The sequence below is a fragment of the Corythoichthys intestinalis genome, chromosome 18, assembly GCF_030265065.1.
Source record: "Corythoichthys intestinalis isolate RoL2023-P3 chromosome 18, ASM3026506v1, whole genome shotgun sequence".
Lineage (NCBI taxonomy): Eukaryota > Metazoa > Chordata > Actinopteri > Syngnathiformes > Syngnathidae > Corythoichthys > Corythoichthys intestinalis.
The window spans coordinates 9,797,647-9,824,076 of record NC_080412.1 but is presented as its reverse complement, the minus strand read 5'-3'; the positions used below and the strand labels follow the sequence as shown (position 1 = coordinate 9,824,076).

Here is a 26,430-nt window from a genome sequence, read left to right as displayed (position 1 = left end):
AAAAAAGCACATCTAAATAAAAGCTAATTGCATATTATAAAAATTATCACTCAACCATGATGCTATCTTTCCCGTTAGCTTACCACGACAGCAAGCATATCATTCTTCTACAGGCGGTGTTAACATTTTTTTGTTTCCTTTGACATCTTGTTGCTTTGTAGACCTTAGAAATTAAAAATTATACTAAATAAATACAGTGATCCCTCACTACTTTGCGCTCCAAACTTTGGGCCCTCAGTCCATCGCGGATTTTTTTTTTCAATTAAAAAATAAAATAAAATACAGATGAGCTGTCCCAAGCCCATCGCGTAGCCTCTCTCCCTGCTTTGTTGGTCAGGCAGTGAGTGCACTGGAGTTGCTTATTAAAGTTAACAATGATTGTGTAGATATGCAGTATATTTCCATTTTTTCCACACAAGTACATATATCTGTTCATTTCACATCATTTTTTTTTTGTTTTGTTTAATGAATGTATATATCTTAGGTGATTAATGCTTCCTTTTTGTCCCTGAATTGTGTGTCATCTCCTGTGTCATCTGCCGTTTGTTAAGATAATTAAAGAACATGTAAAAAGGAAAAATCTTTTCCTTAAATTGACAGACGTTTAATGTTTGATTTTGCCAGAGAAGCAAACTTCAAAGCGCCACATCATGCAGTGCACTGGAGTTGCTTTTTAAAGTTAACGATGATTGACAGACATTAAGGTTTGATTTGGCGAGAGAAGCATGGAAGTCGAAACTTCAAAGTGCTGCATACGTCAATAATCGTTTAACGTGTTACACAGTTGCTGTGGCAAATCATTGTGTGTGAGCAGCCTGAGCGGATTTGAGGGGACTCACTCAATAAAGCATGTAATAAAGCCAAGCATTTTTCTGCTTGATTCTTGTTTAAAAATAATTCGGTGGGACAGTAACATGTTATCATAATTATTAAATTTGAAGTGCTTAAAAACCATTTATCTATGCATTTATAAAAAAATAAAAATAAAAAAAATTACGTAAAATTTATAGTTTGGGAAAAATCTCTTATATACAGTGGGGCAAATAAGTATTTAGTCAACCACAATTGGTGGTTGACTAAATACAAGTTGTCCTACTTGAAAAGATTAGCGAGGCCTGTAATTGTCAACATGGGTAAACCTCAACCATGAGAGACAGAATGTGAAAAAAAAAACAGAAAATCACATTGTTTGATTTTTAAAGAATTTATTTCCAAATTAGATTGGAAAATAAGTATTTGGTCACCTACAAATAAGCAAGATTTCTGGCTGTCAAAGAGGTCTAATTTCTAACGAGGTCTAACGAGGTCCGATGAGACTTCAATCGTTACCTGTATTAATGGCACCTGTTTTAACTCATTATGGGTACAAAAGATACCTGTCCACAACCTCAGTCAGTCACACTCCAAACTCCACTGTGGACTAAACCAAAGAGCTGTCGAAGGACATCACAAACAAAATTGTAGAAAATGATAACAAGAACGGTGAGCAAAAATCCCAGAACCACACGGGGGGACCTAGTGAATGGCCCACAGAGAGCTGGGGCCACAGTAACAAAGGCTACTATCAGTAACACAACGCGCCGCCAGGGACTCAAATCCTGCACTGCCAGATGTGTCCCCCAGCTGAAGCCAGTACACGTCCAGGCCCGTCTGCGGTTTGCTAGAGAGCAATTGGATGATCCAGAAGAGGGCTGGGAGAATATGTTATGGTCAGATGAAACCAAAATAGAACTTTTTGGTAGAAACACAGGTTCTCGTGTTTGGAGGGGAAAGAATACTGAATTGCATCCGAAGAACACCATACCCACTGTGAAGCATGGGGGTTGAAACAACATGCTTTGGGGCTGTTTTTCTGCAAAGGGACCAGGATGACTGATCTGTGTAAAGGAAAGAATGAATGGGGCCATGTATCGAGACATTTTGAGTGAAAATCTCCTTCCATCAGCAAGGGCATTGAAGATGAGACGTGGCTGGGTCTTTCAGCAGGACAATGATCCCAAACACACAGCCAGGGCAACAAAGGAGTGGCTTTGTATATAGCATTTCAAGGTCCTGGAGTGGCCTAGCCAGTCTCCAGATCTCAACCCCATAGAAAACCTGTGGAGTGAGTTGAAAGTCCGTGTTGCCCAACAACAGCCCCAGAACATCACTGCTCTAGAGGGGCAGATCCCCTCTAGAGCAGTGATGGAGCATGAAGGAATGGCCTTCGTTAGTGCCAACAAAGGGTAGATAACAAACTATTGAGATGAACTTTTGGTATTGCCAAATACTTATTTTCCACCATTATTTGCAAATACATTTTTTTTTAAAAATCAAACAATGTGATTTTCTGTTTTTTTTTTCACATTCTGTCTCTCATGGTTGAGGTTTACCCATGTTGACAATTACAGGCCTCTTCAATATTTTCATGTGGGAGAACTTGCACAATTAGTTGTTGACTAAATACTTATTTGCCCCACTGTATATATATATATAAATATATATATTTATTTCTTATATATCTCTTTCCAATGCTAAATCTGAATAAAGACATTGAACACACACACACAAAAAAAATTTTTTTTGGGTGGGGGGGGGGGGGGGGCGCTACTTTGCGGTTTTCACTTATCACAGCGGGTTCAGGTACCTATTAACCAAGAAAAACGAGGGATCACTGTACATCTTAAAAACCTGATTTTTTCCCCATCGGAATCCCTGCAAAATGATGTGATCGGGGCAGTCAAAAAAAAAAAAAAAGAACAGTATTTTTCAGCTTGCAGCTATTGTATTCTACTTTGAAATTACAATTTACCTGTATGGTACTTTGTGTGTCGTGTTTAAAGTCTAAAACGGTTTATATTTGTTGAAATTTTAACTCACTGGCTGTTGTTGAAGGTAGAGTTGTCCAACATTATCAGGTAGCCGATAATATTGGCCAATAAAAGCTGAAATGATATGGGATAATATTGACATCAGTTTTTCATTATCGGTTTTGGGCCAATATGCATATTGAATTTAAAGTGAATGTAGAAGCCTTCCGAATTTATCCAAGGGCTGGTCACAGCCACAAGACTTGTCACAGCTTAGCACAGCAGTTATGCTTATTGGCCATTAGATGTCTTTAAACTAAAATGCTTGGATATGTGATGTGAGCCGACCATTTGCATTCATTGTGCAAAAATTAAATGAAGAATAAATTAATGAAAAATAATGAATGTGAAGTCCACAACCACATACTGTATATCGGTATCAGTTTGTCATTGGTAATGGATTAACAATATCGTTTAATAATTATTTATCCGGCAACTCTAGTTGATGGTGCTAGCTCTTCAATCCATTTTGACTGGGAGGGCTAGCAGCAATTATTCACTGCCAGAATCTCTCAGTTAAGTTAATTGGATGTGTTAAATAATTAATTAGCAGCCAGTGAGTGTTAGCAATGCACCGTAGAAGGGGTTAGGGTTATGAACTTATGACTAACAAGCTAATGTTATAATTAGTCATAGGTAATTTGCGTACAAAAATCAGATTACTCCTTCCAAAAAATGAAAAGTACTGAAATAGTGAATAATACAGTCAAAAACTCATTTATTGTAAAGAACACCTGACAATATACAACAAATAAAATGTCTTAATGACATGAAAAACATGTTGTATTCACTGACAACTGTTTCCATTGATGAGAATGTATTCTAATAAAGAACACAAAATATTACATTTCAATAATTTATTGAACGTGGGTCTAAATTTGGTTAAACCGATGAGCTCACCTGCAAACGAACAGTCTGTTCACTTCAAACATGCAAAACGGGGAAATGAATATTAAAAAAATACGGACTCTGAACATAAATGCCATCAGTGCAACAAGATTTAGTCGTCCCATCATCTTGCGCGTGCCCCCACCAGGGCTCTGATGATATTACAAGACGTGCTAGCTCAATCCAGTCACATTCTCGGGCTGTCAGCGGTTCTTTTTAGATGTTCCAAATCCTGAGAAACCCATAACGGCCGCCATTTCGTCGTCATCCTCGAAGTCGCCGTCGTCCTCGGCCCGCCGCTTCCTCTCTTTCTGTTTCTCCTTCTTGTAAGCTTTTGCCTTGTCCTCCTGCACAATAACACACGAGCAATGATTTTGCACTTTACTAACAAGCGTAACTTCTTCTCACCTCTTCTCGCAGCTCCTTCATGCGCTCCTCAAAGTCGTACTCTTTCTGCTTCTCTTCCATCTTTTTCTTGTTCACCTCAAAGCGCTTTTTCACCTGATCCAGAGACGACCGCTCCACCCTCATGGACATGCCGAGGTTCCTCTGATCTGAACGCGCGAGTAAGCGGATGGGAAATTCTAATTAACCCCTTGGCTGCCATTGACGGCGATGGATGCCTGATCCATTTTGAATGGAGTGGCGAAAGAATGAAAATGGATTAAACGTCTGCTTACGCTGAAGTCACTCACGTTTTTTGCCATTGATGTGATCCAGGAAGTTGATGGAATCTTTCACCACACAGTCACACACGTTACAGTAGTAGCTAAAAGAGGAGGAGGTTGAAATGATAACAAGAAAACGGCATGCGTTCTGATGATGCAATTCAATTTGACGTACCCGCCCATTTCAGCCTGGGGCGTGGTCTTGGTGATAACGATGGTTTTCCCGAGTTTAGACTCCAGGTCCACTTTGTAGTCCCGATGACGCAGATTTTCTCGCTTGATCGGGGGTGCGGGTTTCCCTAAAACGTGACATGTTAGTATTCAGGGTTTCCCCCAGAAAACTTGCAAAGCCTGGTGTTAGAAAAGCCCACCATGTTTAAAATAAAATAAATAAATATTAAGTTGAAAGGAATTTTGTAACTACTGGGTCATACAGTATATTTTATAGGGTGTCATTTGGATGTAACAGAGTGGACACTAACTGAGCGGACATTTTGTGCTAAAGTTAGCCCTCACCCTAGCTTTGCTAGCATAATAGCTAACATGACTTTGGATACTTGATGAAATCTATAGTTTTACAAATAAAGTTTTTGAAAGGATTCAATTCAATTTCTTTGATAAGTAGCTTTAAAGGAGTGGACACGTTATAATGAACCATACTTAATGTACTTCACAAAAAAGCAAAATATGATTTTTTATTCTATAAAATATAAAATTCCTTACCACAGTTGAATTTCCCGCCATTGGTGTGATGTTATCGCAGAAGTGTGATGTCATTAATAAATGGGGAATTTTCTTAAAGGGAGACTGACACAACAGAGTGGACAGTGACACTGGGGGCGGACAGAAAACCTTTTTCTTTTAAATTAAGTAATATATTTTAATTTTAAAACAACACATGATTTGGGATAGTTTATCCGCGACAATAAAATCATAATTATTTTGGATTCTTTTTTCTAATTATATCAGTTATTTTATAGACTGAATTTCAATGAAACATACAGGGGACATAGCAAAATTCCATAACAACCTATTACCAGAAGTAAATTAATTTATAAAGAAAAAATTTTGGAGCCTGCACCCTTGAATTTATAATAGATGGCAATTGATCGTAACAAAAACATAAGTTGAATGAGTATTTGTCCAACTTTAGTGAAAATACAGCTTAATTTATACTGGGGACACAAATGACACCCCATAAAAAATGACCCTACTATGTTTTATTGTAAGCCATTCATTTAACAACACTTAAAATGTAGAAATATAGCTTTAAAAAACTATTAAAAATATACTGTAATTTAGTGCAATCGCAGAGAGCCGATGGGTTGTTTACATATCGACCATAAAATGTTGCCAGTGCGCTTTTACCCGAATCACCAGATGTGGTTAAAATGCGGTTAAAAAATGTGTATACATTTTCTGCATTTTTCGCTTGATGTTTTTTTCTTTTGTTTCAGAACGGAACTGATGCGAATTAGAATGTTATTCAAATAAGTTGTAACAAAAAAAGAACTCACCATCTTTGCTCTCTTTTTCTCGTTCCTCAGCGATACGCTTTTGAGCGAGGTTCTCATACTCGTCTCTGTCCCACTTCCGACGGAAGTCATTTTTACTCGACTGAAAAAGAAGTATAAGCCACAGTTAAATGTCTGATTTTGGTTTACGATAGCGCTGCAACTAACGATTATTTTCATAATCGATTAACCAGGCGATTAATTCAACAATCGGATAAATGTCACTTCGTTCAATTTACCTTGAAGTTCTATTTGGCATGTTGTAAGTAGCAATGAAGACAAAATGGATGACTATTTCCTTCAACTGTATCTATTATCAAATTTGTTGGAAACTAATTTATCAATCGATTTACAGTGTATCACAAAAGTGAGTACACCCCTCTCATATCTGCTGATATTTAAGTATATCTTTTCATGGGACAACACTGACAAAATGACACTTTGACACAATGAAAAGTATTCTGTGTGCAGCTTATATAATAGTTAATTAATTTTCCCCTCAAAATATAGCCATTAACATCTAAACCCCTGGCAACAAAAGTGAGCACGCCCCTAAGAAAAAACGTACATCCTTAAATGTCCAAATTGAGTACTGCTTGTCATTTTCCCTCAAAAATGTCATGTGACTCGTTAGTGTTACTAGGTCCAGGTGTGCATAGGGAGCAGATGTGTTCAAATTTGTAGTGCAGCTCTCACACTCTCTCATACTGGTCACTCAAAGTTCCAACATGCCACCACATGGCAAAGAACTCTCTGAGGATCTTAAATGACATATTGTTGCGCTACATGAAGATGGCCGAGGCTACAAGAAGATTGCCAACACCCTGAAACTGAGCTGCAGCACAGTGGCTAAGATCAGCCGGCGTTTTAAAAGACCAGGGTCCACTCAGAACAGGCCTCGGGTTGGTCATCCAAAGAAGCTGAGCGCACGTGCTGAGCGTCACTTCCAAATGCTTTCTTTGAAAGATCGTCGCAGGAGTGCTGCCAGCATTGCTGCAGAGATTGAAGAAGTCGGGGGTCAGCCTGTTAGTGCTCAGACCATACGCCGCACTCTACATCAAATTGGTGTGCATGGCTGTCACCCCAGGAGGAAACCTGTTCTGAAGACTGTGCACAAGAAAGCCCACAAACAGTTTGCTGAAGACATGTCAACAAAGCACATGGATTACTGGAACCATGTACTATGGTCTGATGAGACGAAGATTAATTTGTTTGGTTCCGATGGTCTCAAGCATGTGTGGCGGTGACCAGGTGAAGAGTACAAAGATAAGTGTGTCTACAGTCAAGGTGGTAGGAATGTGGTAGGAATGTCATGGTCCGAGGCTGCATAAGTGCTGCAGGTGTTGGAGAGTTACATTCCATTGAGGGAAACATGAATTCCAACATGTACTGTAAAATACTGGAGCAGAGCACGATCCCCTCCCTCCAGAAACTGGGTCGCAGGGCAGTGTTCCAGCATGACAATGACCCCAAACACTGACCACTGCTTTACTGCAGAGGCTGAGGGTAAAGGTGATGGACTGGCCAAGCATGTCTCCAGACTTGAACCCAATAGAACATCTTTGGGGCATCCTCAAGTGGAAGGTGGAGGTGCGCCAGGTCTCAAAAATCCGGCAGCTCCGCAATGTCGTCATGGAGGAGTGGAGGAGCATTCCAGTGGCAACCTGTGAAGCTCTGGTCAACTCCATGCCCAGGAGAGTAAAGGCAGTTCTTGATAATAGTGGTGGCCACTAAGCCTGTCGCAATATGCAATAATTCCATTTATCGCGCGATATATAAAAATGGAGGCGATAACTTTTCCGCTGCGATTTATCGCCTCGCGTGCACGTGTGTGTGCGCGTGCGGCAGACGTGCTGTTAAAAGTTCGTTACCAACTGCGCAAAATGCATCTTCGTTCCAGGTCCGCCAAAAACTAGCGCCAGAGCCAACTGTTCCCATTATATCCTATTGTTCAACGTATACCGGCCGCGTCAGTGCTCCGGAGTGACTGTGGACTATCTATGGCGCGCCGGTGTTCGGCCATTCCTTACTACGCGGCGAAACGTCCTACACAATGCTCAGGGCGCTTGCGCATGCATTCACACGCATGCGCACATCTGTTAGAGGCGGCGATTACTCACTATTTTTGTTTTTATTTAGTTATTTAGAACCTTTTCACAGCCTCAAAGATACTTTTTGCATGTATTACCCTCTCATACTTTTAACCATTGTGTTTTTTTTGTGTTAGCTTTGAAGCAGTTGACCACATTAGTCACGTAGCGTGTTTAAACCGTCCTTATTTGATATAACTACATTTAAGTATTTTCTGCAGGCATTTTTTTAGTACCTTATTCCTGTATGCATCTAAACAAAACAAGTTTAGAGCGCACGGTAGTACTTTAGGTCTCAAATTCGACTAATGTAGGACGTTTCGCCGATGTAGGATATTTTGGCAGAACACCGGTGTTGTTGACGTGCGGGCGCTCCCGTCAGGAGTGACATTTCACGCGGGGCGGCTATTTTTCGGCACAACGCTGGATATTTACAATTAAGTCCGCCAAAACATTGTTACCGACTTGGCTGCTACGAATAACCTCACTTTGACAAAGAACAGCTGAATGAAATTACCGGTAAGAGCGCTGTGCTTCAAACTCGTCCTGTATATGAAAGCCCTCATATGCTGGTGTTGTGTAGTAATGAGCAGACGTGACTTCAGCGGCGCTTGCTAACTTTTTTAATGCGCGCACACACTATATCATGAAATGGTAAACTAGATGTGCTACTTCCCATGCCATTGGCTACGTGAGCCCAGAGTGAATATGGGACATGTAGTCCATATATTACATCTATGAATTCTAAACTGTCATTTGTCACATGAGATTAAGAAGGCCAAATCAATCCATACCAGTGCCTATAGATAATGTTGCAAGTATTGTTAATTCAGTAAGTGACACAAATGGATTCGGACCATAAATAGGATGTCTTGCTCATGTAGTAAACCTAGCTACTAAGAGAGCTGTAGCAATCAACGGTGTGCCCTGCCTCACTTTACAAACAGTAAAGATTGTTCTCAGCACTTTTATGCAATTTTTTTTCATATCAGTAAGAAGTAAGCACATAAATATTATGCACTAAAATGCATGTTTATATGATGGCAATTTAATTTTTGCTCGTTAGCAAAAAAACCCCAAAAAATACAATTGTTTTTTGTTTTTTTTACAGAGCATTAAATGTATTGAATCGGATCGAAAATCATGTCCCTCGTATCAAAATTTGTACCGAACCATGACTTAACTGTATCATTGCATCCCTATGGAACACCATTGCAGAAGCTATGACAGGAAAAATTTTTCTAAATGCTGAAGTTGTTAAGTGCATTTTTTTTTTTTTTTAAACACATTTTATTTATTCTGTGTTTCTGTGCGGTATAAATATTGTTGTTTTTTACTTAAGAGGTATGGTCTATTGTTTTTAGTTGTGATTTCTTAAAAAGTAGATTTGAATTTAAGAGTAAATATCGCGTTTAAATGGGTGTACTTCATCTATTAATATATACTGTATTCGCACTGTGTTATTGTAAATTGGTTTAAAAAATTGGGGGAGGGGGGGGCGCAATAATATCGCATATCGCAATAATTTATGAGAATAATTATCGCACACTAAAATTTGTTATCGCGACAGGCCTAGTGGCCACACAAAATATTGACAGTTGACATGCTGTACATATGTTAATATTGACAACTTTCACTAAGGGGTGTACACACTTTTGTTGTCAGGGGTTTAGATATTAATGGCTATATTTTGAGTTATTTTGAGGTGAAAATGAATTAACTCTATTATATAAGCTGTACACAGACTACTTTTCATTGTGTCAAAGTGTCATTTTGTCAGCGTTGTCCCATGAAAAGATATACTTAAATATCTGCAGACATGCGAGGGGTGTACTCAGTTTTGTGATACACTGTAATTGATGAGTTGTTGCAGCCTTATTAGGAAGCTAGTTAAGACAGCAAGATGTCAGAAAATTGGCAAAAATGTGAATTGTTGTTTTCCAAAGTAAAAGCAGCTTTTTGTTCATGTCCTACTTTGACTTAACAAAAATATAATGCAGAAATATACGTTATAATTTCAAGAATTTAGACAGGCTCAAGTTGAAGTAGGTCCTAAATGATTAATCGGTTATAATTAATTAAAAAATAGTTGTCGATTAATTTGCCAATTGATTAGTTGGCGATTAATCGATACATTCTTACACCTCTAGTTCACAATATACAGAACGACAACACTGTAAAAGAATATTCATGGCCTTCAATAGTCTTCCTTGCTCGCTGAATTATGCTGTTTTCATTCATCAAAGAAAAAAAACCACATTTCATATAATTTTTAAAATATTACTTATTTAGTATCGAAAATTGTATCAAGTATTTTTCTTTGCTTAATGATATGGAGATGAGAATTTAAGAATCGGAACAGAGCAAACTCATCTGCAAGAGTTAGTTAATTTAACCTTTGACAAAGACATGGGTCTCCAAGCAACAGGGTAAGTAAGGACATACATACTATGCAACGTAGCATACTGAGCGTCGTATATTTTGTACGCGAACCGAGTAACTGCAGCTACGAGCAGATAAAGTCAATTTCGATATTGACTATTTGCTTTAGTTCTTTTGCTCTTTAGCGACCGGTAGAGTAGATTTCGAGGCTTGAAATGGAGAGAAAAACACACAAGTCAACACATAAGCCGAATGTATAATAACTAACACATCACTAGTGAGATTTACAACAATATAAACAAAGCAGTGTAAAAATACATACCCCACTGCCAGACGCCATGTTTACAACTATTTCCGGTATGGACATGTAGTATTTCTATTTGAGAGGACGGCGCTACCTGGCGTATCGGAGAAAAATTGTTTTGGATTTTATTTTCTTTCTTTCTTTCTTTCTTTCTTTCTTTCTTTCTTTCTTTCTTTCTTTCTTTCTTTCTTTCTTTCTTTCTTTCTTTCTTTCTGTCTGTCTGTCTGTCTGTCTGTCTGTCTGTCTGTCTGTCTGTCTGTCTGTCTGTCTGTCTGTCTGTCTGTCTTTCTTTCTTTCTTTCTTTCTTTCTTTCTTTCTTTCTTTTTTATATGCAAGATATGACGTCAAATTTTGGGAACAATGTAATTTTTATAGTTGTAAAAGGATAGAAACATTTTAAAAGAAAATGATTTAATACTTGACCCATTATTGTATCACTCACTTAAATATAATGAAAAACAAAATCTACTTTAGAGTTTTACTGGTGGCCATGATCAGAGTGTAATTTTGGTAATATTCAATTTTTTTGGTATTCATTTTCTTTTTATTAAGACTGAATGAAAACGAAACAACGAAAATACTGCCAGTCCTCCCAGTTCAAATAGAATGGACGTCCATCGCTATCAATGACAGCCAATTAGTTAATTTTGTTTATTAATCTGACATTAAGCTATAATTTTAATTAATCATAAAAATATATAAAGAGAATATCATTTATTTACATCCATTTGTATTTTCCGGCAGTCTGGGTTCGCAAGTGGTATGATGCTGCTATTCACAGGTTAGTCTAAGTATTACATCTAACATCAGCACATTCAATTACTTTTTCTGTGACATGTGTAGGGTTTCCCATATTATATTAAAAATAATGATAATGATCAAATAAAAGTTTCAGCCTATTTTGAGTGAATTTAAGACGCTTCTTTAAAAAAATAAAAAATAAAAAATGTGAAAGGTGTGGAACGCCGCCCCCTGACAGGTGCCGCTCATTTAGGACGCCGCTAAAATGGAACATGGCGTCATTCTGTCACGAGCGAAGGCACCAATTTAAATCTACTGGTATGTCACGCAGTGGAGTAGAACCTCCTGTTCAGAGCCCGCTTCTCTCCTCCAGGTCGGTAACGCGGCTTTACTAGTATATGATGCATTTCTGCCTTACCTTATACAGTATCTTTAATTAAATGGTCGCGACCTCGCATTTTGAGATTAATTATTACGGCTCGTGGAAAACTTTACGGATCACGTATTTTCTTTTTGAGGTAAGACTGGGTTTAACGACGCAGTGACAGCTAGAAAGCCATTTGAGAGTAGGGTTTGTGGGTTACAGTACTGCACTACTAAAACTCCATGAATTTCTCTTGCGCAACTGGTTTCAAAGTTTTGGTTTGGTCTCAACATTGGTAGGGGCCATAACCTGCATGTACACTTTTTTGCTGGGGACGGGACATTGAGACCAAACAAATTGGGTGAACGGGGGTCAGGGCTACATTTCTCCCAAATATGAAATTAATGGATAGGCTAAATAATCAATGCAAAATCTGTTTTGACTTATACTAACTTTCATGTTTATAGGTTCAGGCATGGCCGTATTAGGACCGGGCCAGTGGGGCCGGGGCCCAAGGGTCCAGGGGCCCGGGGGGGAAATGGCAGTGTGTGATTTGGGACAGAAAAGGTGTTCCGTGTTACAGATGTGAAACTCACCAGAAATCTTTGTCAGGTACTCGCTGGGGTTCAAGAGCTGAATCAACAAAGGCTCTTTGGAAATATTATGCACAACTGAGAGAGGCATTGAACAATATTTCCAAAGATTCACAGGAGTGAATGTGTGGCAAGCTGGACACCTTAGAGATAGCTTTCATGGCCCACTTTTGGGATACAATACTGCAGTGGTTCCAAACCATGAACCTGCAGTTGCAGAAACTTGACCTTAACATCCACATAGCTGCACAGCTTCTCCTTTCACTTCATGACTTTCTGGCAGCACAGAGAGACAATTTTGCCTTTTTTGAAGGGTCAGCTTTAAATGCTACTGATCGTCTCCCATGACTACAGACAATACCTTCAACGTACAAAGAAGCGCAAATGTATGGCTGATGAAAGTGCAGAGCCAGGTGTTGAATTTAGTGGAAAACAAAAGTTTCGGATTGAAACGTTCAATGTTCTAATTGACAAACTTGTGTCCTGTCTTAACCATCGGTTAACTGCATACAAACACTTGACCAATCTTTTTCATGTTCTTTTCATGCCTAATATGTCCAACAGTGAGCTCGTTTTAAGGGCCAAATCTTTTGCTGCAGCATATCCCACTGATCTGACCATGAGCTTGGCAGATGAATTTGTTCAGTACAAATCATTCATTTCATAGGAACAAAAGTGTCCAAATACAATGCTAAAGACCATGATGAATTTGGATTTACAGTCCACGTTCCCAAATGTTTACATAGCACTCGGAGTATTTTTGACCCTGCCAATAACAAACTGTGAAGGGGAACGGTCATTCTTCAGACTGGCTCGTATTAAAAATGAGCTCAGGATGAAAATGTGCCAAAATCTGTTGAATTCTCTCCCTTCTTGCAATATAATCAGTTTGTTCGACAACTCAACTTTGATGAGTTAGTGGACAACTTTGCAAAAAGGAGAGCAGAAAGAAACTTTTTGTAGGATCCGTAGGTACGGTAGGTTGGCGTGGGGGTTGGGGGGTTTGCAAACTCCTGGCCCTGGGGCCCAGACCCCCCATAATCCGGCCCTGGGTTCAGGTGATACATCATTTAAATCTTTCAAAAACTACTAAAGATGCAGTTTGAAAACTTCCAGAATGTCTGGGTTTTATTAGCAAATTGAAATTACAATATTTGAACATAACGTAAATTAACAAACCCACACACAATGAATGCAAACTTGTTAATAATTTAACTATCCAGGAATGCTAAAAATAAACATTTGTCTTAAGACCACTCAACATTGTCGAAGTTAAATATAACTGAAAAAAAACTTCTGAATCGGAGTATAACAAAAATAAATGAAAATCGAGCCTTCCTTCAGGTAAAACACAACTGCTTTTGTCCACAAGCACAGCCAAACTCAACAATTAAATTACTTTTTACATCGATTATCTAGAAAAAATGTTTGCATAAGCTGCAATAACATTTTTTTAAATCGAAATTTCAATAAGTGCAAGTAATCAGCCAATCAGATGAGCGTTTGAGGGGAAAAAAATGGACCGGCACATTGAGCAGGTGAAAAGGGCTAAATGTAAGTCAGAACAATAGGGGTGGGAACCTCTCGTTATCTCATGATAACGATGATGTCACAATATGGCGATAAGATTATTGAGATATACTAATAAACAAAAAAAAACTTCATCCTTCTGCTGTAGGTTTATCAATAGTAGACGTCCAATCCGTTTGAACAGGGAGAGTGGCAGCCAATGCCAGGCAACAAGGTAATTTTGGGCCATGTCGGGTCATTACCCTTTGATTTTTAGTCACTTCCTGTTGATTTTGCCAAAAATCGAAGGAAGTGGCTAAAAACACTCACAGGCCCGAAATTACCTTCTTGCCTCTCCGAAATCTCCCAAATGAATAGGCAGGGATTCAAACTCAACAGGAAGTAAGCTGTAAATGCCCCGAAAATCAAAGCGTAAATGCTCTAGTTTCGAATGAACGAACGTACATTCGCCCTTCCTATTCTTAATGAATTGGGGGTGGAGTGCAGTGAATGGCAGCCATAGAGTTAACACACTATTATGATGGAAGATTTTGGTGGCAACATGTGGGTTCCTTATTTTTTTTTTAACATTGACACCTTTTTAAAACGATACCTCAATTCATGAGCGTATCGATAACCTTTTGGGATGCAAAGTATCACGATATATCACCATTTCGATATTTTGTCACACCCCTACTGAACATAATGAAAATAATTCGCTTAATTATGGTGGGGTCAATCATATCCTTACAACATTAGTTTGCTTAAAAGTTGGTGGGGACAATTTGAGCATCCTGAAAAGTTGGTAGTGTTATGGCCCTACTGTCCCTATGCGAACCTACACCCTTGTGTCAAACATCTGTCATGCCGCGGCCTCAGTGCAAAGCCTTTTACAAAGAACATGTGTAATGACAAAAATGAACAGTCTTTCGTTGGTGTTTGCAAAGTTAAGTACATCAAGATGCAAAATTGATGTTGCATTTATTTTTGCTTTTTGAGAGCTCTAGATAAATTCTATCAACCTCTTTATTTTGTAAAACCCTCACGTTTTGATTCTGAATCCGCTGGTCTGACTTGTGCTCTCAGTTTCTGCTTCAGCCCGCGGTCATGCGTTTGTGCGAAGGGCTGGTCATCGGCCGTTTGGAATGGCCTCCCCGAACCACTTCTGACTTCTGCTGGATGTGCTGCGCCTGAGCCTTGGCTTCTTCCCGGCTGCAGCTCTGTCTTTGACAGCCTCGTCAGGTCAGTCTCTTAGACTGGCACTGTGAGTGCTTTCTAGTCATTGCGTTGACGCTTGTCATGGTTACAGTAACGTCTCTCCGATCCCGATGTCTCCAGCAGCGATCAGCCCGCGAGGGGGGGAAAGATGTGCCAGCCACAAACCACGCAGGTTGATTGGCGTTCGAGCTTCAGGAAGCTCATATCTTTTAAAAGTACAGTATATCTAACATTGTTGTTTTGGTCTAGGACGTCCATCTTGGAGAGGTGCATCCTAAAAGTGTCCTCCAGCAGTGTTGCTGTAGGGACAGACGATCTGGACAAGAGGTGTGGCACCGTGGCGCCTCTATACTGTCGGAGGAGGCAAACAAACCAGGTTCATCTGGCCATTTCTACAGGGCTTCTCTTGCTCGCTGCTACCCTCGCATTCCAGACCCGAACACGGAGACCAACGCCGCGGTTCTCAAGCGCAGACGGAAGCAGATCTTATACGGCAAGAACACCAGTGGCTACCAGAACTACCTTCAGCAAGTCCCAAAGTAAGACCTGCCAACAACCAGTTTTGCATGACTTCATTTGGTTGTAAAGCCTTTAAAGGGCACCCAATTAAATAACAAATTATTAAAAATGTAATTGGGGGACATAACAGGTTATTCTCATGGAAGTGACCCGGAAATGGCCCAAAATCAACAGGAAGGCTTCATCGCAAGTCTCGTAATTGCAATGTTCCTTGCTCCTCAAAGTATTGAAGGCAACCCTGATGTTCTCGCACTGCCATATTAAGAAGTCTAAAGTCCCTCAAACGCACGTCAATTAGCTTTTTGGGCGCTCTAGCGTCCCCAATAGGCGGATGACGTCAGCAGGGTCATGGTTTCATCTGATTTAGAATTCAGCCCATTGAGGCGGAATTATTCAGAACGAAGAAAATGCGACAGAGAGCCACAAAATGTAATTGTTTCAATCTCTCAATATTTTTTATAGGATATTCTTATCCAAGTATTCTCTCCCCCCATTGCTAAATAAATGGTATGGTCATGACGAATAAGTCTTGTGCTATATGAAATATTAAAAATGCATTTATTCAATATGACATGGCAAAATTACTCCATAATGGACTTTCCTGAAAGATATTTTATGCCACCGGAGTTGGTCCGGCTTTGTCCAGAATTATCGCTGGACAAATCGCCTGACTTCGGAGGAGCGCGTCGCTGCCACATGGTCAACATGAATATGGCATAAATTAATGCTTAACTACACGCAGAGGCGCAACAAGGGTCCCCAGGGGCCCCAGGCAACAAGCAACATGGGGCCCTTCGAGCGTGTGCAAGTAAGGGGGACAGTTGGACTTGAAGCAATAGCATATCTAATATAAAAGTATAATAACGCCTCTGTCTCAGAGAGCGCTTTTTAGGACACTCAAAGCGCCTGGCTTCTACTACATTAGGACATAAAACTACAGTAACATAGTACACTCACGGCTGTCTTTCTTCCTTATCTCTTATATCTTTTTTTTTTTTTCTTTTGTCGTTTCCAGAAGGATAACTTCTCTTCATTTTGGATATACGCCAATTAAAAAAAAAGCCAAATTGCTTCTCACTGTCACGTGTGGGGGGGTAGTGTAGAGCGAGTGAAGGGGCCCCTTCAGGGAACTCAGACACAAGGCTTTCACTGGCAGTAAAGCTGCGTGTGCTAAATCTGTTGGCCCTCTGGGGGCCCCTGCTGGCTGGGGGCCCTAGGCAATTGCTTGGTTTGCCTAATGACTACACGGTGAAGACATAAACTGTGAGAAAGCGGCGTGCAATTTTGCAGCTAACTTTTCTACTTGTCCGTCCATGATCAAACGTAAGTAGTCCTTTAAAGAAAGTTTGTAGTGTTTACTTTGTAATTGCTGTATTCACGGCCATTTTTAACACAGTTGCAATTTCTGATTGGTTGGAAAATTTGACAGAACACCGGGCACAGAAAGAAGGCAGAGTACAGCGCTCTCCCGGCTGGCACGCAAAGGATCGAGGGGTGTGTGCAACAAGCCGTCAGCCGATTGGCATTCTCGGTGGACAAGGAGCATTGTCAACCACAAAATGCAAGCCACCTCCATATTAAAACGTGTGCCATGATCCCAGTATTTGACATAATACAAAATACGATGTTTACTGGTACGCACTTCCTCGTAAATCCAATGGTCCCACAGTTGTCGCACACTTGTTTTGGCCGATCTCGGGGTGAAAGGGAACTTTTTGAAAGCCAAAAAGGCTCACACGCCTCTCCTGGTGCAGCGACAAATCCCTGCAGCACATAAGGCTGGCGTGATGCGAAAAATAAATTAATCCGCAAAATCAGCTGAATCCGCAATCAGTCTGCATGCTATAAAGCCATGCTGTATTGTGAATGCTGACCCCGGTGACGTCACATTCGTATTCCTTCTCAAAACAGTAGGGATGGGAATCGAAATCCGATTCCAATTCGGAACTGGTTCAGAGTGTTTCGAGGCCTCGACATCACAATGAAATAGCCTTAACGATCCCTAAAGACGCATATTGCGTCTTGACGTGTCTTGTTGTCCAGACGCATCAAACTAGCATGGCGCCAAGAACCACTCGCTCCAAAGTTTGGCTACACTTCACCAGGAAAAAGGGTGAAAATGAAAGGTTACGATAGTTTAGCATGAGCATTGCCGCTGTAAACCTAACAATGACAGAACGTAGGTTCGAACGCTCCAAAGTGTGTCTTCACTTCAGGAGGAAAAATGACAACAAAGCGACTTGCAGTCATTGCGAGATGGAAATAACTGCATCGGGAGGGAATAGACTGCACTGTCCTCACCGAGACGCTAAGGCTCAGTCCTGGCTATACAGCTAGCTAAACTCCCAAATGACGATGCAGAAGACGTTGGTATAATTTGCTGACTTTATTCAACCATCACTTGAAACTAAAAATAGAAATGAAACAAATCAATTTCGTCCCCAATAACAAACAGGTTTGCATCAACGTAAATCAGCGATGATTAGCTGCTAACACAGTAATAACAAACAGTTAGCATGCGTTCGCTAGCAATAGCACATCGTTTAAACCACTACACAACTGGATTTAAGTGTCCGATCGCGAGTGGAAACACACAGCAACAACACAGAAGATGATACATACAGGCGTTGGCTCTGTAGATATTTTACAAACATTAACAAAGAACGTAGGCTCGTGGCAGTGTTTCCCTTTCTCACTAACTCGCTCACTCACTTGCATACGGCATTTCTTCTTCGGTGTAAGCGCGCTCTTCACGTGAGAGCGTTCTTCTTCGCGTGAGGAAGTGCAAGGGTGCCACCACTTGAGCGTGAAAGCACCATAAAAACTAAAAGGCATGCATTTCAATATACTGGTAAATAAAAACAGGGGTCCCCAAACTACGGCCCGCGGCTCCATATTTGGTCTGGCCCCCTGAACAATTCCAGAGAGCATTTTGAATTTTTTTTGTTTTTTTCTCCCTCAGTAGTGTTATTTATTTCCTGGCCTTATTCAGTGAATAACTCAGAGAGGGTTATTTGATTATTATCTATTTAATTAATAGTGCTATTATTATTTATTATTATTATATTATTATTTTTATTTTATTTACTTTTGTTCTGTGAAGAATCCACAGAGGGTTATTTGATTGTGGCTTTCTGAAAAATAATAATTTTTTTACATTTACGCACTCCTGCAATCGTCACTTTTTCTGTTACAAACTGACCCCGGCCTCTCATCAGAGAAGGGAAAAGTTATTTGGCCCTCACAGGAAAAAGTTTGGGGACATCGCCAAAGGCAGAACGACCTATATGCCAAAATATACCAATATTTTTTATTTCTATTAGAAAAATGTTTCATTAAAATGTTACATTCTTGTGCATTTGCCACTTATTGCCACAGTTAACATTGAGGCTTTGGGCCTCTTTTGACCTCGTTGTGAGTTTGTAAGGTTGTGACTTCTGATTAAACAAACTTGATGCCAATCAAAATGTTTGTTCTTTTTTCCGAAATTAGAATCGATAAGAGAATAAATAATCGAATCGTAAAGCAATATCGATAATGGAATCTGAATCGTAAAAATCGTATCAATTCCCATCCCTACAAAACAGGAAGTTATCCATTTTCATGGTGCGGGATTAAAAAAATGGAATAAACAAAACAATCGCTTCCATGCACATAAAGCGGTCCATTTCATTCAGGAGCATGAAATAAACATACTTTTTGGTGTCATATGCACTTTTATGGTGTTGTCAACCAATCGCAGTTCGCGAAAGTTACATTGGACTTGAGTTTAATACCACTTGAAATGTACAGGGTGAATAAATGTCCAAAAATCATCATGCGATATGTCAAAAATTAAAAACATGACAAACTTCAGGCTTGGTTACGTGTTGAGCATGTTTAACATGGAATTCTTTACATGCCTTAGCATTTTGCAGTCCACCATATTGATTTGGGAGGACTTCTCATTTAAGCTTGATGTTGTCCGTGCTGCTGGTGATGGCCACATTTGAGTACTGTACTAGTAAAACTTATAAAAAGTTATGTTCAACATGTGTCCAAGCATGAATTTTCCCATGTTTTTGACATATCGCATTATTATTTTTGAATCGCTCTATAGAAGGCATGTTTTGTGGTTATAGCAAAACTTCCATGCAGACAATTCATTTGTGACCAGCTTGGAAAATGTGTCAATTGCCACGTTTACATGGAGCCAAATATTCCAATTACAATCGGAATATTTGTTCAAACCGAATAAATGTGTTCCATATAAACACCTCATTCGGAATGAACAGGCCCAAACCGAATGGAATTTCATTCCGATTCACAGGGGTGGAATATTCCTTTTCCCAAACCGATTAGAAGTAAAATTATATCATGTAAACAGGGAAGCGGAATGGTGTCTGGTTGCGTTCTTTCTGCACATGCTCCGTACTGACGTGGTGACGTCACTTTGTGACGTGAGTAACGTCACTTGCAACATGGCTTCCAAGCACAGCGCACCTAATTGGAGTCCGGCGGAAAGATTGTATTTAATTCAAACTTTAAAAGAATTGAATATAATTGCTCGCTTAGACGGGCGTAAAACGAGGAACAGTGAACTTTTTTTTTTTTTTTTTAAAGTTCACGAGAGGTTACACGAAGCCGGAATAGACCGGAGCGTTGACCAGATTAGAAACCGGTGGAAAACCGGCTACTACAAGGCAAAACAGCAGAAGCGGATACGACCCCACAAACACAACAAGTGGGTTAAAGTTAAAACAGCAGCACTCCGACGATCGATCTCCATGTTTTGCAACGTAACGCTTTGTTTTGATTAATCTGCGCATGTCAGACGGCAGTTGTCAAACGTCCTTTCGGAATAAAGGCTGTCACATGTAAACGCTGGATCGGAATAGATGAAGTGACATGTAAACAGCTGATGTGAAATTTCCATTCGGAATGATTTGAATCGGTATGAATAAGTCAGCATGTAAACATGGCTATTGTCATCGTGGAAGGATTTTCATTTTTATAAACATATGAACCTCGCCAAGCTTCTTTGTCACTATTCTAGTCTGCTCGATGGAATTTCTGGTGGGAGGAGTGAGGACCTAGGAAGTTGCAAGTAGAGATGAGGTGAACCTGATGTGACCCCATAAATGCCCCCAAATCAACATGAAGTGACCCAAGGGAGTTGACTGACCAGCATAGCATACCAACGCAACTTCTCCAGAAATTACATTTCCTACTTCTGTGGTATTTTAATAACATTTTATTAAATTTCTTCAGACACTTAAGGGACCCCCAAATCCACCCAACCACCCCCAACAAGTACAGGAAGTTCAGCAGACGCTCATGGGACATGCAAGTTCGTCTGTGGCGACGATCGCTGCACCAGTGGGACCCGCCTTGCGAAACCCCATCAGACACCTGCGACCTTGCGCTCGACCCTGTTGAACAACTGTGAGGCTCAAATTGGATTGGAGTACCCCTGGTGTTTCATACTTTGCGGTCGTCAGTGTTTCTGTGTTTTGGTTGTGAAATTACATTTTGGCAGGCAGAAACAGCTGGCCAAGATGACCTCTGACCTGTGTGATGATGGAGAGAAGCGGAGAGAGAGGGAGACCATTGCGGCCCCAAAGGCCTCTCTGTCTCCCCTGTCGGCTGACATGTCGCCGGAGCTGCCTGGCACCTGGAACGTTCCGCTGTCACCGGTAATGTCACACATTCAATTTTGTGCGCATTGTGCGGACTAAATTTAACCCTTTTATAAGGCACTCATGTGATGCCATTGACGGCGCTAGATGTCCCATCCATTTTATTTTATCAGGCAGTCTCATTGAGGTTGATCTTTTACAAGAGAGGCGTGAGCACAAAGAAATTCACAAATATCAGACAACACAAAATACACTAACGGAAACGGTTACAATAATCAGTAAAAACATCAGACCAAAGAGATTTAAAATCACCAAGATGAATGATTGTAGTTTAAGAGTAGATTGCAATTAGTTCCACCTTAAGACAAAGGTGTCAAACCAATTCCAGAAAGGGCCAAGTAGGTGCTGGATTTTGTTCAACCGATACAACGCCGAGAGTTTAACAAATGAACTTCCTGCTGACACGAGCATCACCTGACAAAGTTCAACTGATTACACATGTAAAAGCTCTAATTGGTGAAAAGGTGTCCTCTTCATTGGTTGAAAAGCAAACCTGCACCCACTTGGCCCTTTCTAGAATCTGTTTGACACCTGTGACTTAATAGGAGCATAATGGCTAAAGCCAGTTCTGCCAACATTAGTGCGTGTGAGTGGAATGTTTAGGGGTCGTTGATCGTGTTTTGTAGTTACTGGATTTGAATGACAGATGTGAGGTAGTTAGGACGTTTGCACAGTAAAGCCTTATAGATGAATAACATGAGGTGGATATTCCTTTTTGACTGTAGTGAGGACCATCCAATGCATGACAATACAGGATGTCCCCAGAATCAAGAACAGAAACAAAAGAACACAATGGTTTTTCGGTTAGAAGTTGACAGCCTTTGATTCTACAGGAAGCGAAGTTTTAATTTAAGTTTACGGATTAGATGATGAATATGGGTTTTGTATTATAAATTACTGTAAATCCAAATTCCTAAGTATTTGTATGAGTCAGAGTAATTTGGGTACCATTTAGGGATTTGATTCCGGGTCAGTAATGGTGTAATTGGAGAAAACCATGTATTTAGTTTTTTCAGCATTTAAAACTAATCTGTGGTTATGAAGAGATTTGTAAAGAATCAAAAGCAGTCTGTAAATGAGTCTGAGCTGGGGAAGAACCGGGAGCAAAAAATGCAATCAGCAAAAAAGTGTACATTACAATATTGATTAGGAAGAATAATGTTATGTTTAACGTAAAAAGTGGTCCAAGGACGGACACCTGCGGCCTGGGAGTGGCGGATGATCGCTCATCAATAGCAGCTATTAAGTTGAATGAGTGCTCTATAAAGGGTTCCATCATGACATTTGAAACAAAAAATGGCACATATTCGAAATTCAAATATTTGTTCACATCTAAGTGAAATTCTCTCAACCCCAGGAGCCCGAGAGGAGTCGCCGACCTCCTCGCTCTCCCCCTGGCCTCAGCTGCTCCCTCAGAATTCAACTGACCAACCAGAACATGGCCGACTGGCTGCACCTCCAGATGGAGGGCGAGCATACGGAAGGTGAGAACACTTTGAATCGATGTCAGGTGCCCACTGACGGTACATATCTATTTTTGCATCTTGTAGATTTTGGCGTAGACGATCAACAGGTCCCGATGGTTTCCGATGAGTTCTTATGGAATCCCTACTGATCTCTCGCTGCAGCTAGCCCTGATAGGTCATCTCGGAGCGATCGTGTCTGGATTTGAATTTTGTATGTCTTTCAGTGTACTTGGCTTTTTTAAAACACTGAGGACTTGAAATGGTTACTGAGCTTCTTTGCTCTTCAGCCAAGCGGGAATGGATTTCTCTGCTAATCTTGAAAGCTGTCGCGGTGTTTACAGACAAGGGTCAACTTAGCACTTTGACCCGAGCATATTTCTATCAATTGCACTCTTGTTAACTGCACTTGGTCACTTGTTCCCTGTATACTGTACACAAAAGGTCCTAGTTTGTGTTTTGTCACTTTTTTTTTTTTTGTGCTGTCACTTTTTGGTCTTTATAGAGGCTACTTTTTGTTGTCCACGTTCACGTCTGATATAGCTGCTTACATTGTTTCCTTTTTTATTTGTTACATATGTGCTGCTTTAAATGCTGAAAGCAAAGCTGAAATTAATAAAGATGTAAAAGTGTTAAATGAATTGGTAGGTTTTTTTTGTCTACTGGTGAGAAACTGGAGGATGAAAAGGGCCACATCAGGCATGAAAATCTCACCTTTCGGCGAAATTCGCAGTTTTGAAGTCAAACAGGAGGACCCACGTGAATTGTGTAGCTCTGAGAAAATTTTGGGGGGGGGGGGGTTGTCGGGAGAATTAAAAAATTTTTTTTTTATTTTTTATTTTAAATGTTGGACGCCTGCTATGCAAGCGCGGATAGTGCCACAAAGCCAGAAAAAGCGCACCAGAGAGGCCAAAACATTGACTTATTTCAACAAAACTGAGGGTACACCGTTGTCATGTCTCTTCAATGCCAAGCTTTGCTGCACGTCTGCTGTGAATGAACACCTACAGCACAGTCACCCAGTTGTAATTTTGGAAGACTGGAGATGATTGCAAGCTGTTAGAGCGTAAGTTCATCTGTTTTATTGAAGGTGCTAAGACTCTCAATATGCAATGAGTCATTTATTGCACGGTAAATAAAAATGAGGGCGGTAATTTTCACGGCTGCGTTTTATTGCCGCGCGTGCATGCATTTGTGTGTGCGTGCTGTTGGCATATGAGACTCCAGTTCCTTTCATAGATGTTTATTGATCATCAACACGCCATAGAATTAAAGTTCTGACATACAAAATAAGGAGACACATCTATGTTAAACACTAAAAGTTAGGATTGCTACATTGAGGCTAATGGGGAAAAAGATAACCTATTTTAGCCTGCTATACCATTGGCAGTCTTCTCTAAAACGCAAACTTGTGGTTAAAAGGTGACACTTCAAATGTGAAAAATCGCTGGTAAACAGCATTTGCAAACGAAAATTGATTATTGACACCACATGCATTGACAATTTTTTTGCGGGAGTGTAAATCTTAGCGGTTTAGCGAACGTACTTCCGGTGAACATTTCAAAATCACATGTTGATCATAAAACAATTTCTGGAGTTAATCCCACATACTTCAGAATTCAGATACTTCACAGCTTTTAAATGACACCTTTTATGAAAAATCTGATTGGCAATGAATAATTATACTATTGTATGGAGTAGTATAGTATATAGTAGTATAATATTAATGGTAGAAATTTTTTAAAGAATTGTTATGAATCATGTTGGAAAGGCGAAGTCAGTGTTCTGAATGTTTACATTCCATTCTTTAGCACTAGTTAATGCTATCAGCATTTGACCTCATTGTTTATTTGATTTATTGTTATTTGTTTATTTGTACTTTAAGTGTTCCAAAGTGTTTTTGTGAATTAATAAGCGTCATCAAAAATTTCATTTCTAAATTAGTAAAATAAGGGGGAAAAAAATTATTAGTCGACTAATTGTAGTCTGCTGAGTAATGGGGAGAAAATTAGTCGTTTGGGACAGCCAAAGTTGTACAGTGTACCGGTACATATTTCCTCCACACCCTTCTCACCTTTTTAACCCCTGACCTAATTTTTATGCCTGCCACATGATTGGACGTCTATTATTGTCAATGGCACTGAAAGTTGACAATTGTTTTAGGCAGCCCTCAGTGCAAATGACGATAGGCGTCCGATCCATTTCTGATTGCCCCCCCCCCCCCCCACATGAACGTCTATTCCCGCCAATGGTAACGAACGAGTTTACCCAGGGGTCTGTAACCTTTTATACTTAAAGAGCCATTTCGACCATATCTCCACAGAACAGACAACATGGGGAGCCTCACACACACATTGACACTTGAAATGATTGATCCTTTTAGTAAGCAGAATAAATAGTCACTTGTTACTAAGGGTGTAACGGTACATGTATTTGTATTGAACCGTTTCCGTACGTGGTGCTCTGTTCGGAACGGAGGCGTACCGAACGAGTTTCTGACATAATGTAACCCTTACTTTTCGAGGCTGTGAGTGGATCGGGTTACAGATTCTTTGTGTAGATTATATTTACTCAGTCTTCTCTACTATAATGAGGACCAACACGGTACGACAGTATAACCCAGAAACGTCAACGGCGCGACAATGTGGCCCCGCGAGAACGCAGTGAAACGCGGGCGTTAAAGTCAATCAGCCAATGCACACAAGTCGCACTGCATCCACACGCATGCGCACATACAGTGCCTTGCAAAAGTATTCGGCCCCCTTGAATCTTGCAACCTTTCGCCACATTTCAGGCTTCAAACATAAAGATATGAAATTTAATTTTTTTGTCAAGAATCAACAACAAGTGGGACACAATCGTGAAGTGGAACAACATTTATTGGATAATTTAAACTTTTTTAACAAATAAAAAACTGAAAAGTGGGGCGTGCAATATTATTCTGCCCCTTTACTTTCAGTGCAGCAAACTCACTCCAGAAGTTCAGTGAGGATCTCTGAATGATTCAAAGTTTTCCTAAATGACCGGTGATGATAAATAGAATCCACGTGTGTGTAATCAAGTCTCCGTATAAATGCACCTGCTCTGTGATAGTCTCAGGGTTCTGTTTAAAGTGCAGAGAGCATTATGAAAACCAAGGAACATACCAGGCAGGTCCGAGATACTGTTGTGGAGAAGTTTAAAGCCGGATTTGTATAAAAAAAGATTTCCCAAGCTTTAAACATCTCAAGGAGCACTGTGCAAGCCATCATATTGAAATGGAAGGAGAATCAGACCACTGCAAATCTACCAAGACCCGGCCGTCCTTCCAAACTTTCTTCTCAAACAAGGAGAAAACTGATCAGAGATGCAGCCAAGCGGCCCATGATCACTCTGGATGAACTGCAGAGATCTACAGCTGAGGTGGGAGAGTCTGTCCATAGGACAACAATCAGTCGTACACTGCACAAATCTGGCCTTAATGGAAGAGTGGTAAGAAGAAAGCCATTTCTCAAAGATATCCATAAAAAGTCTTGTTTAAAGTTTGCCACAAGCCACCTGGGAGACACACCAAACATGTGGAAGAAGGTGCTCTGGTCAGATGAAACCAAAATTGAACCTTTTGGCCACAATGCAAAACGATATGTTTGGCGTAAAAGCAACACAGCTCA

At 40.2% G+C, this 26,430-nt stretch overlaps 2 protein-coding genes across 2 annotated transcripts; one reads left to right on the top strand and one right to left on the bottom strand.

The window, feature by feature from the left end:
- Positions 1–3,556: 3,556 nt before the first annotated feature.
- Positions 3,557–10,744, bottom strand: zmat2 (zinc finger, matrin-type 2). Its single transcript, XM_057821041.1, has 6 exons — positions 10,714–10,744; positions 5,923–6,022; positions 4,581–4,704; positions 4,433–4,506; positions 4,146–4,291; positions 3,557–4,084 (listed from the first exon to the last, which is right to left on the bottom strand). The coding sequence occupies exons 1-6, from the start codon at positions 10,729–10,731 to the stop codon at positions 3,941–3,943; spliced, it is 606 nt and encodes a 201-aa protein (XP_057677024.1). The 5' UTR covers positions 10,732–10,744; the 3' UTR covers positions 3,557–3,940.
- A 941-nt stretch (positions 10,745–11,685) lies between these two features.
- On the top strand, positions 11,686–23,397 carry slbp2 (stem-loop binding protein 2). The gene is made up of 9 exons (XM_057821363.1): positions 11,686–11,809; positions 14,989–15,144; positions 15,212–15,292; positions 15,370–15,447; positions 15,519–15,659; positions 20,890–21,063; positions 21,158–21,314; positions 22,675–22,801; positions 22,868–23,397. The coding sequence occupies exons 1-9, from the start codon at positions 11,709–11,711 to the stop codon at positions 22,930–22,932; spliced, it is 1,080 nt and encodes a 359-aa protein (XP_057677346.1). The 5' UTR covers positions 11,686–11,708; the 3' UTR covers positions 22,933–23,397.
- The last annotated feature ends 3,033 nt before the right edge of the window (positions 23,398–26,430 follow it).

Excerpts from the sequence above, each read along its gene's own strand:
- zmat2 (XM_057821041.1), bottom strand. Across the intron at positions 4,507-4,580 it reads CCCCAGGCTGAAATGGGCGG|CTACTACTGTAACGTGTGTG; the intron begins GTACGTCAAATT and ends CTCCTCTTTTAG. Across the intron at positions 4,292-4,432 it reads TCACATCAATGGCAAAAAAC|ATCAGAGGAACCTCGGCATG; the intron begins GTGAGTGACTTC and ends TCGCGCGTTCAG.
- slbp2 (XM_057821363.1), top strand. The coding sequence starts at position 11,709 with ATGGCGTCATTCTGTCACGAGCGAAGGCACCAATTTAAATCTACTGGT. Across the intron at positions 15,293-15,369 it reads GCCAGCCACAAACCACGCAG|GACGTCCATCTTGGAGAGGT; the intron begins GTTGATTGGCGT and ends GTTTTGGTCTAG. Across the intron at positions 15,448-15,518 it reads ACAGACGATCTGGACAAGAG|GGCTTCTCTTGCTCGCTGCT; the intron begins GTGTGGCACCGT and ends CCATTTCTACAG.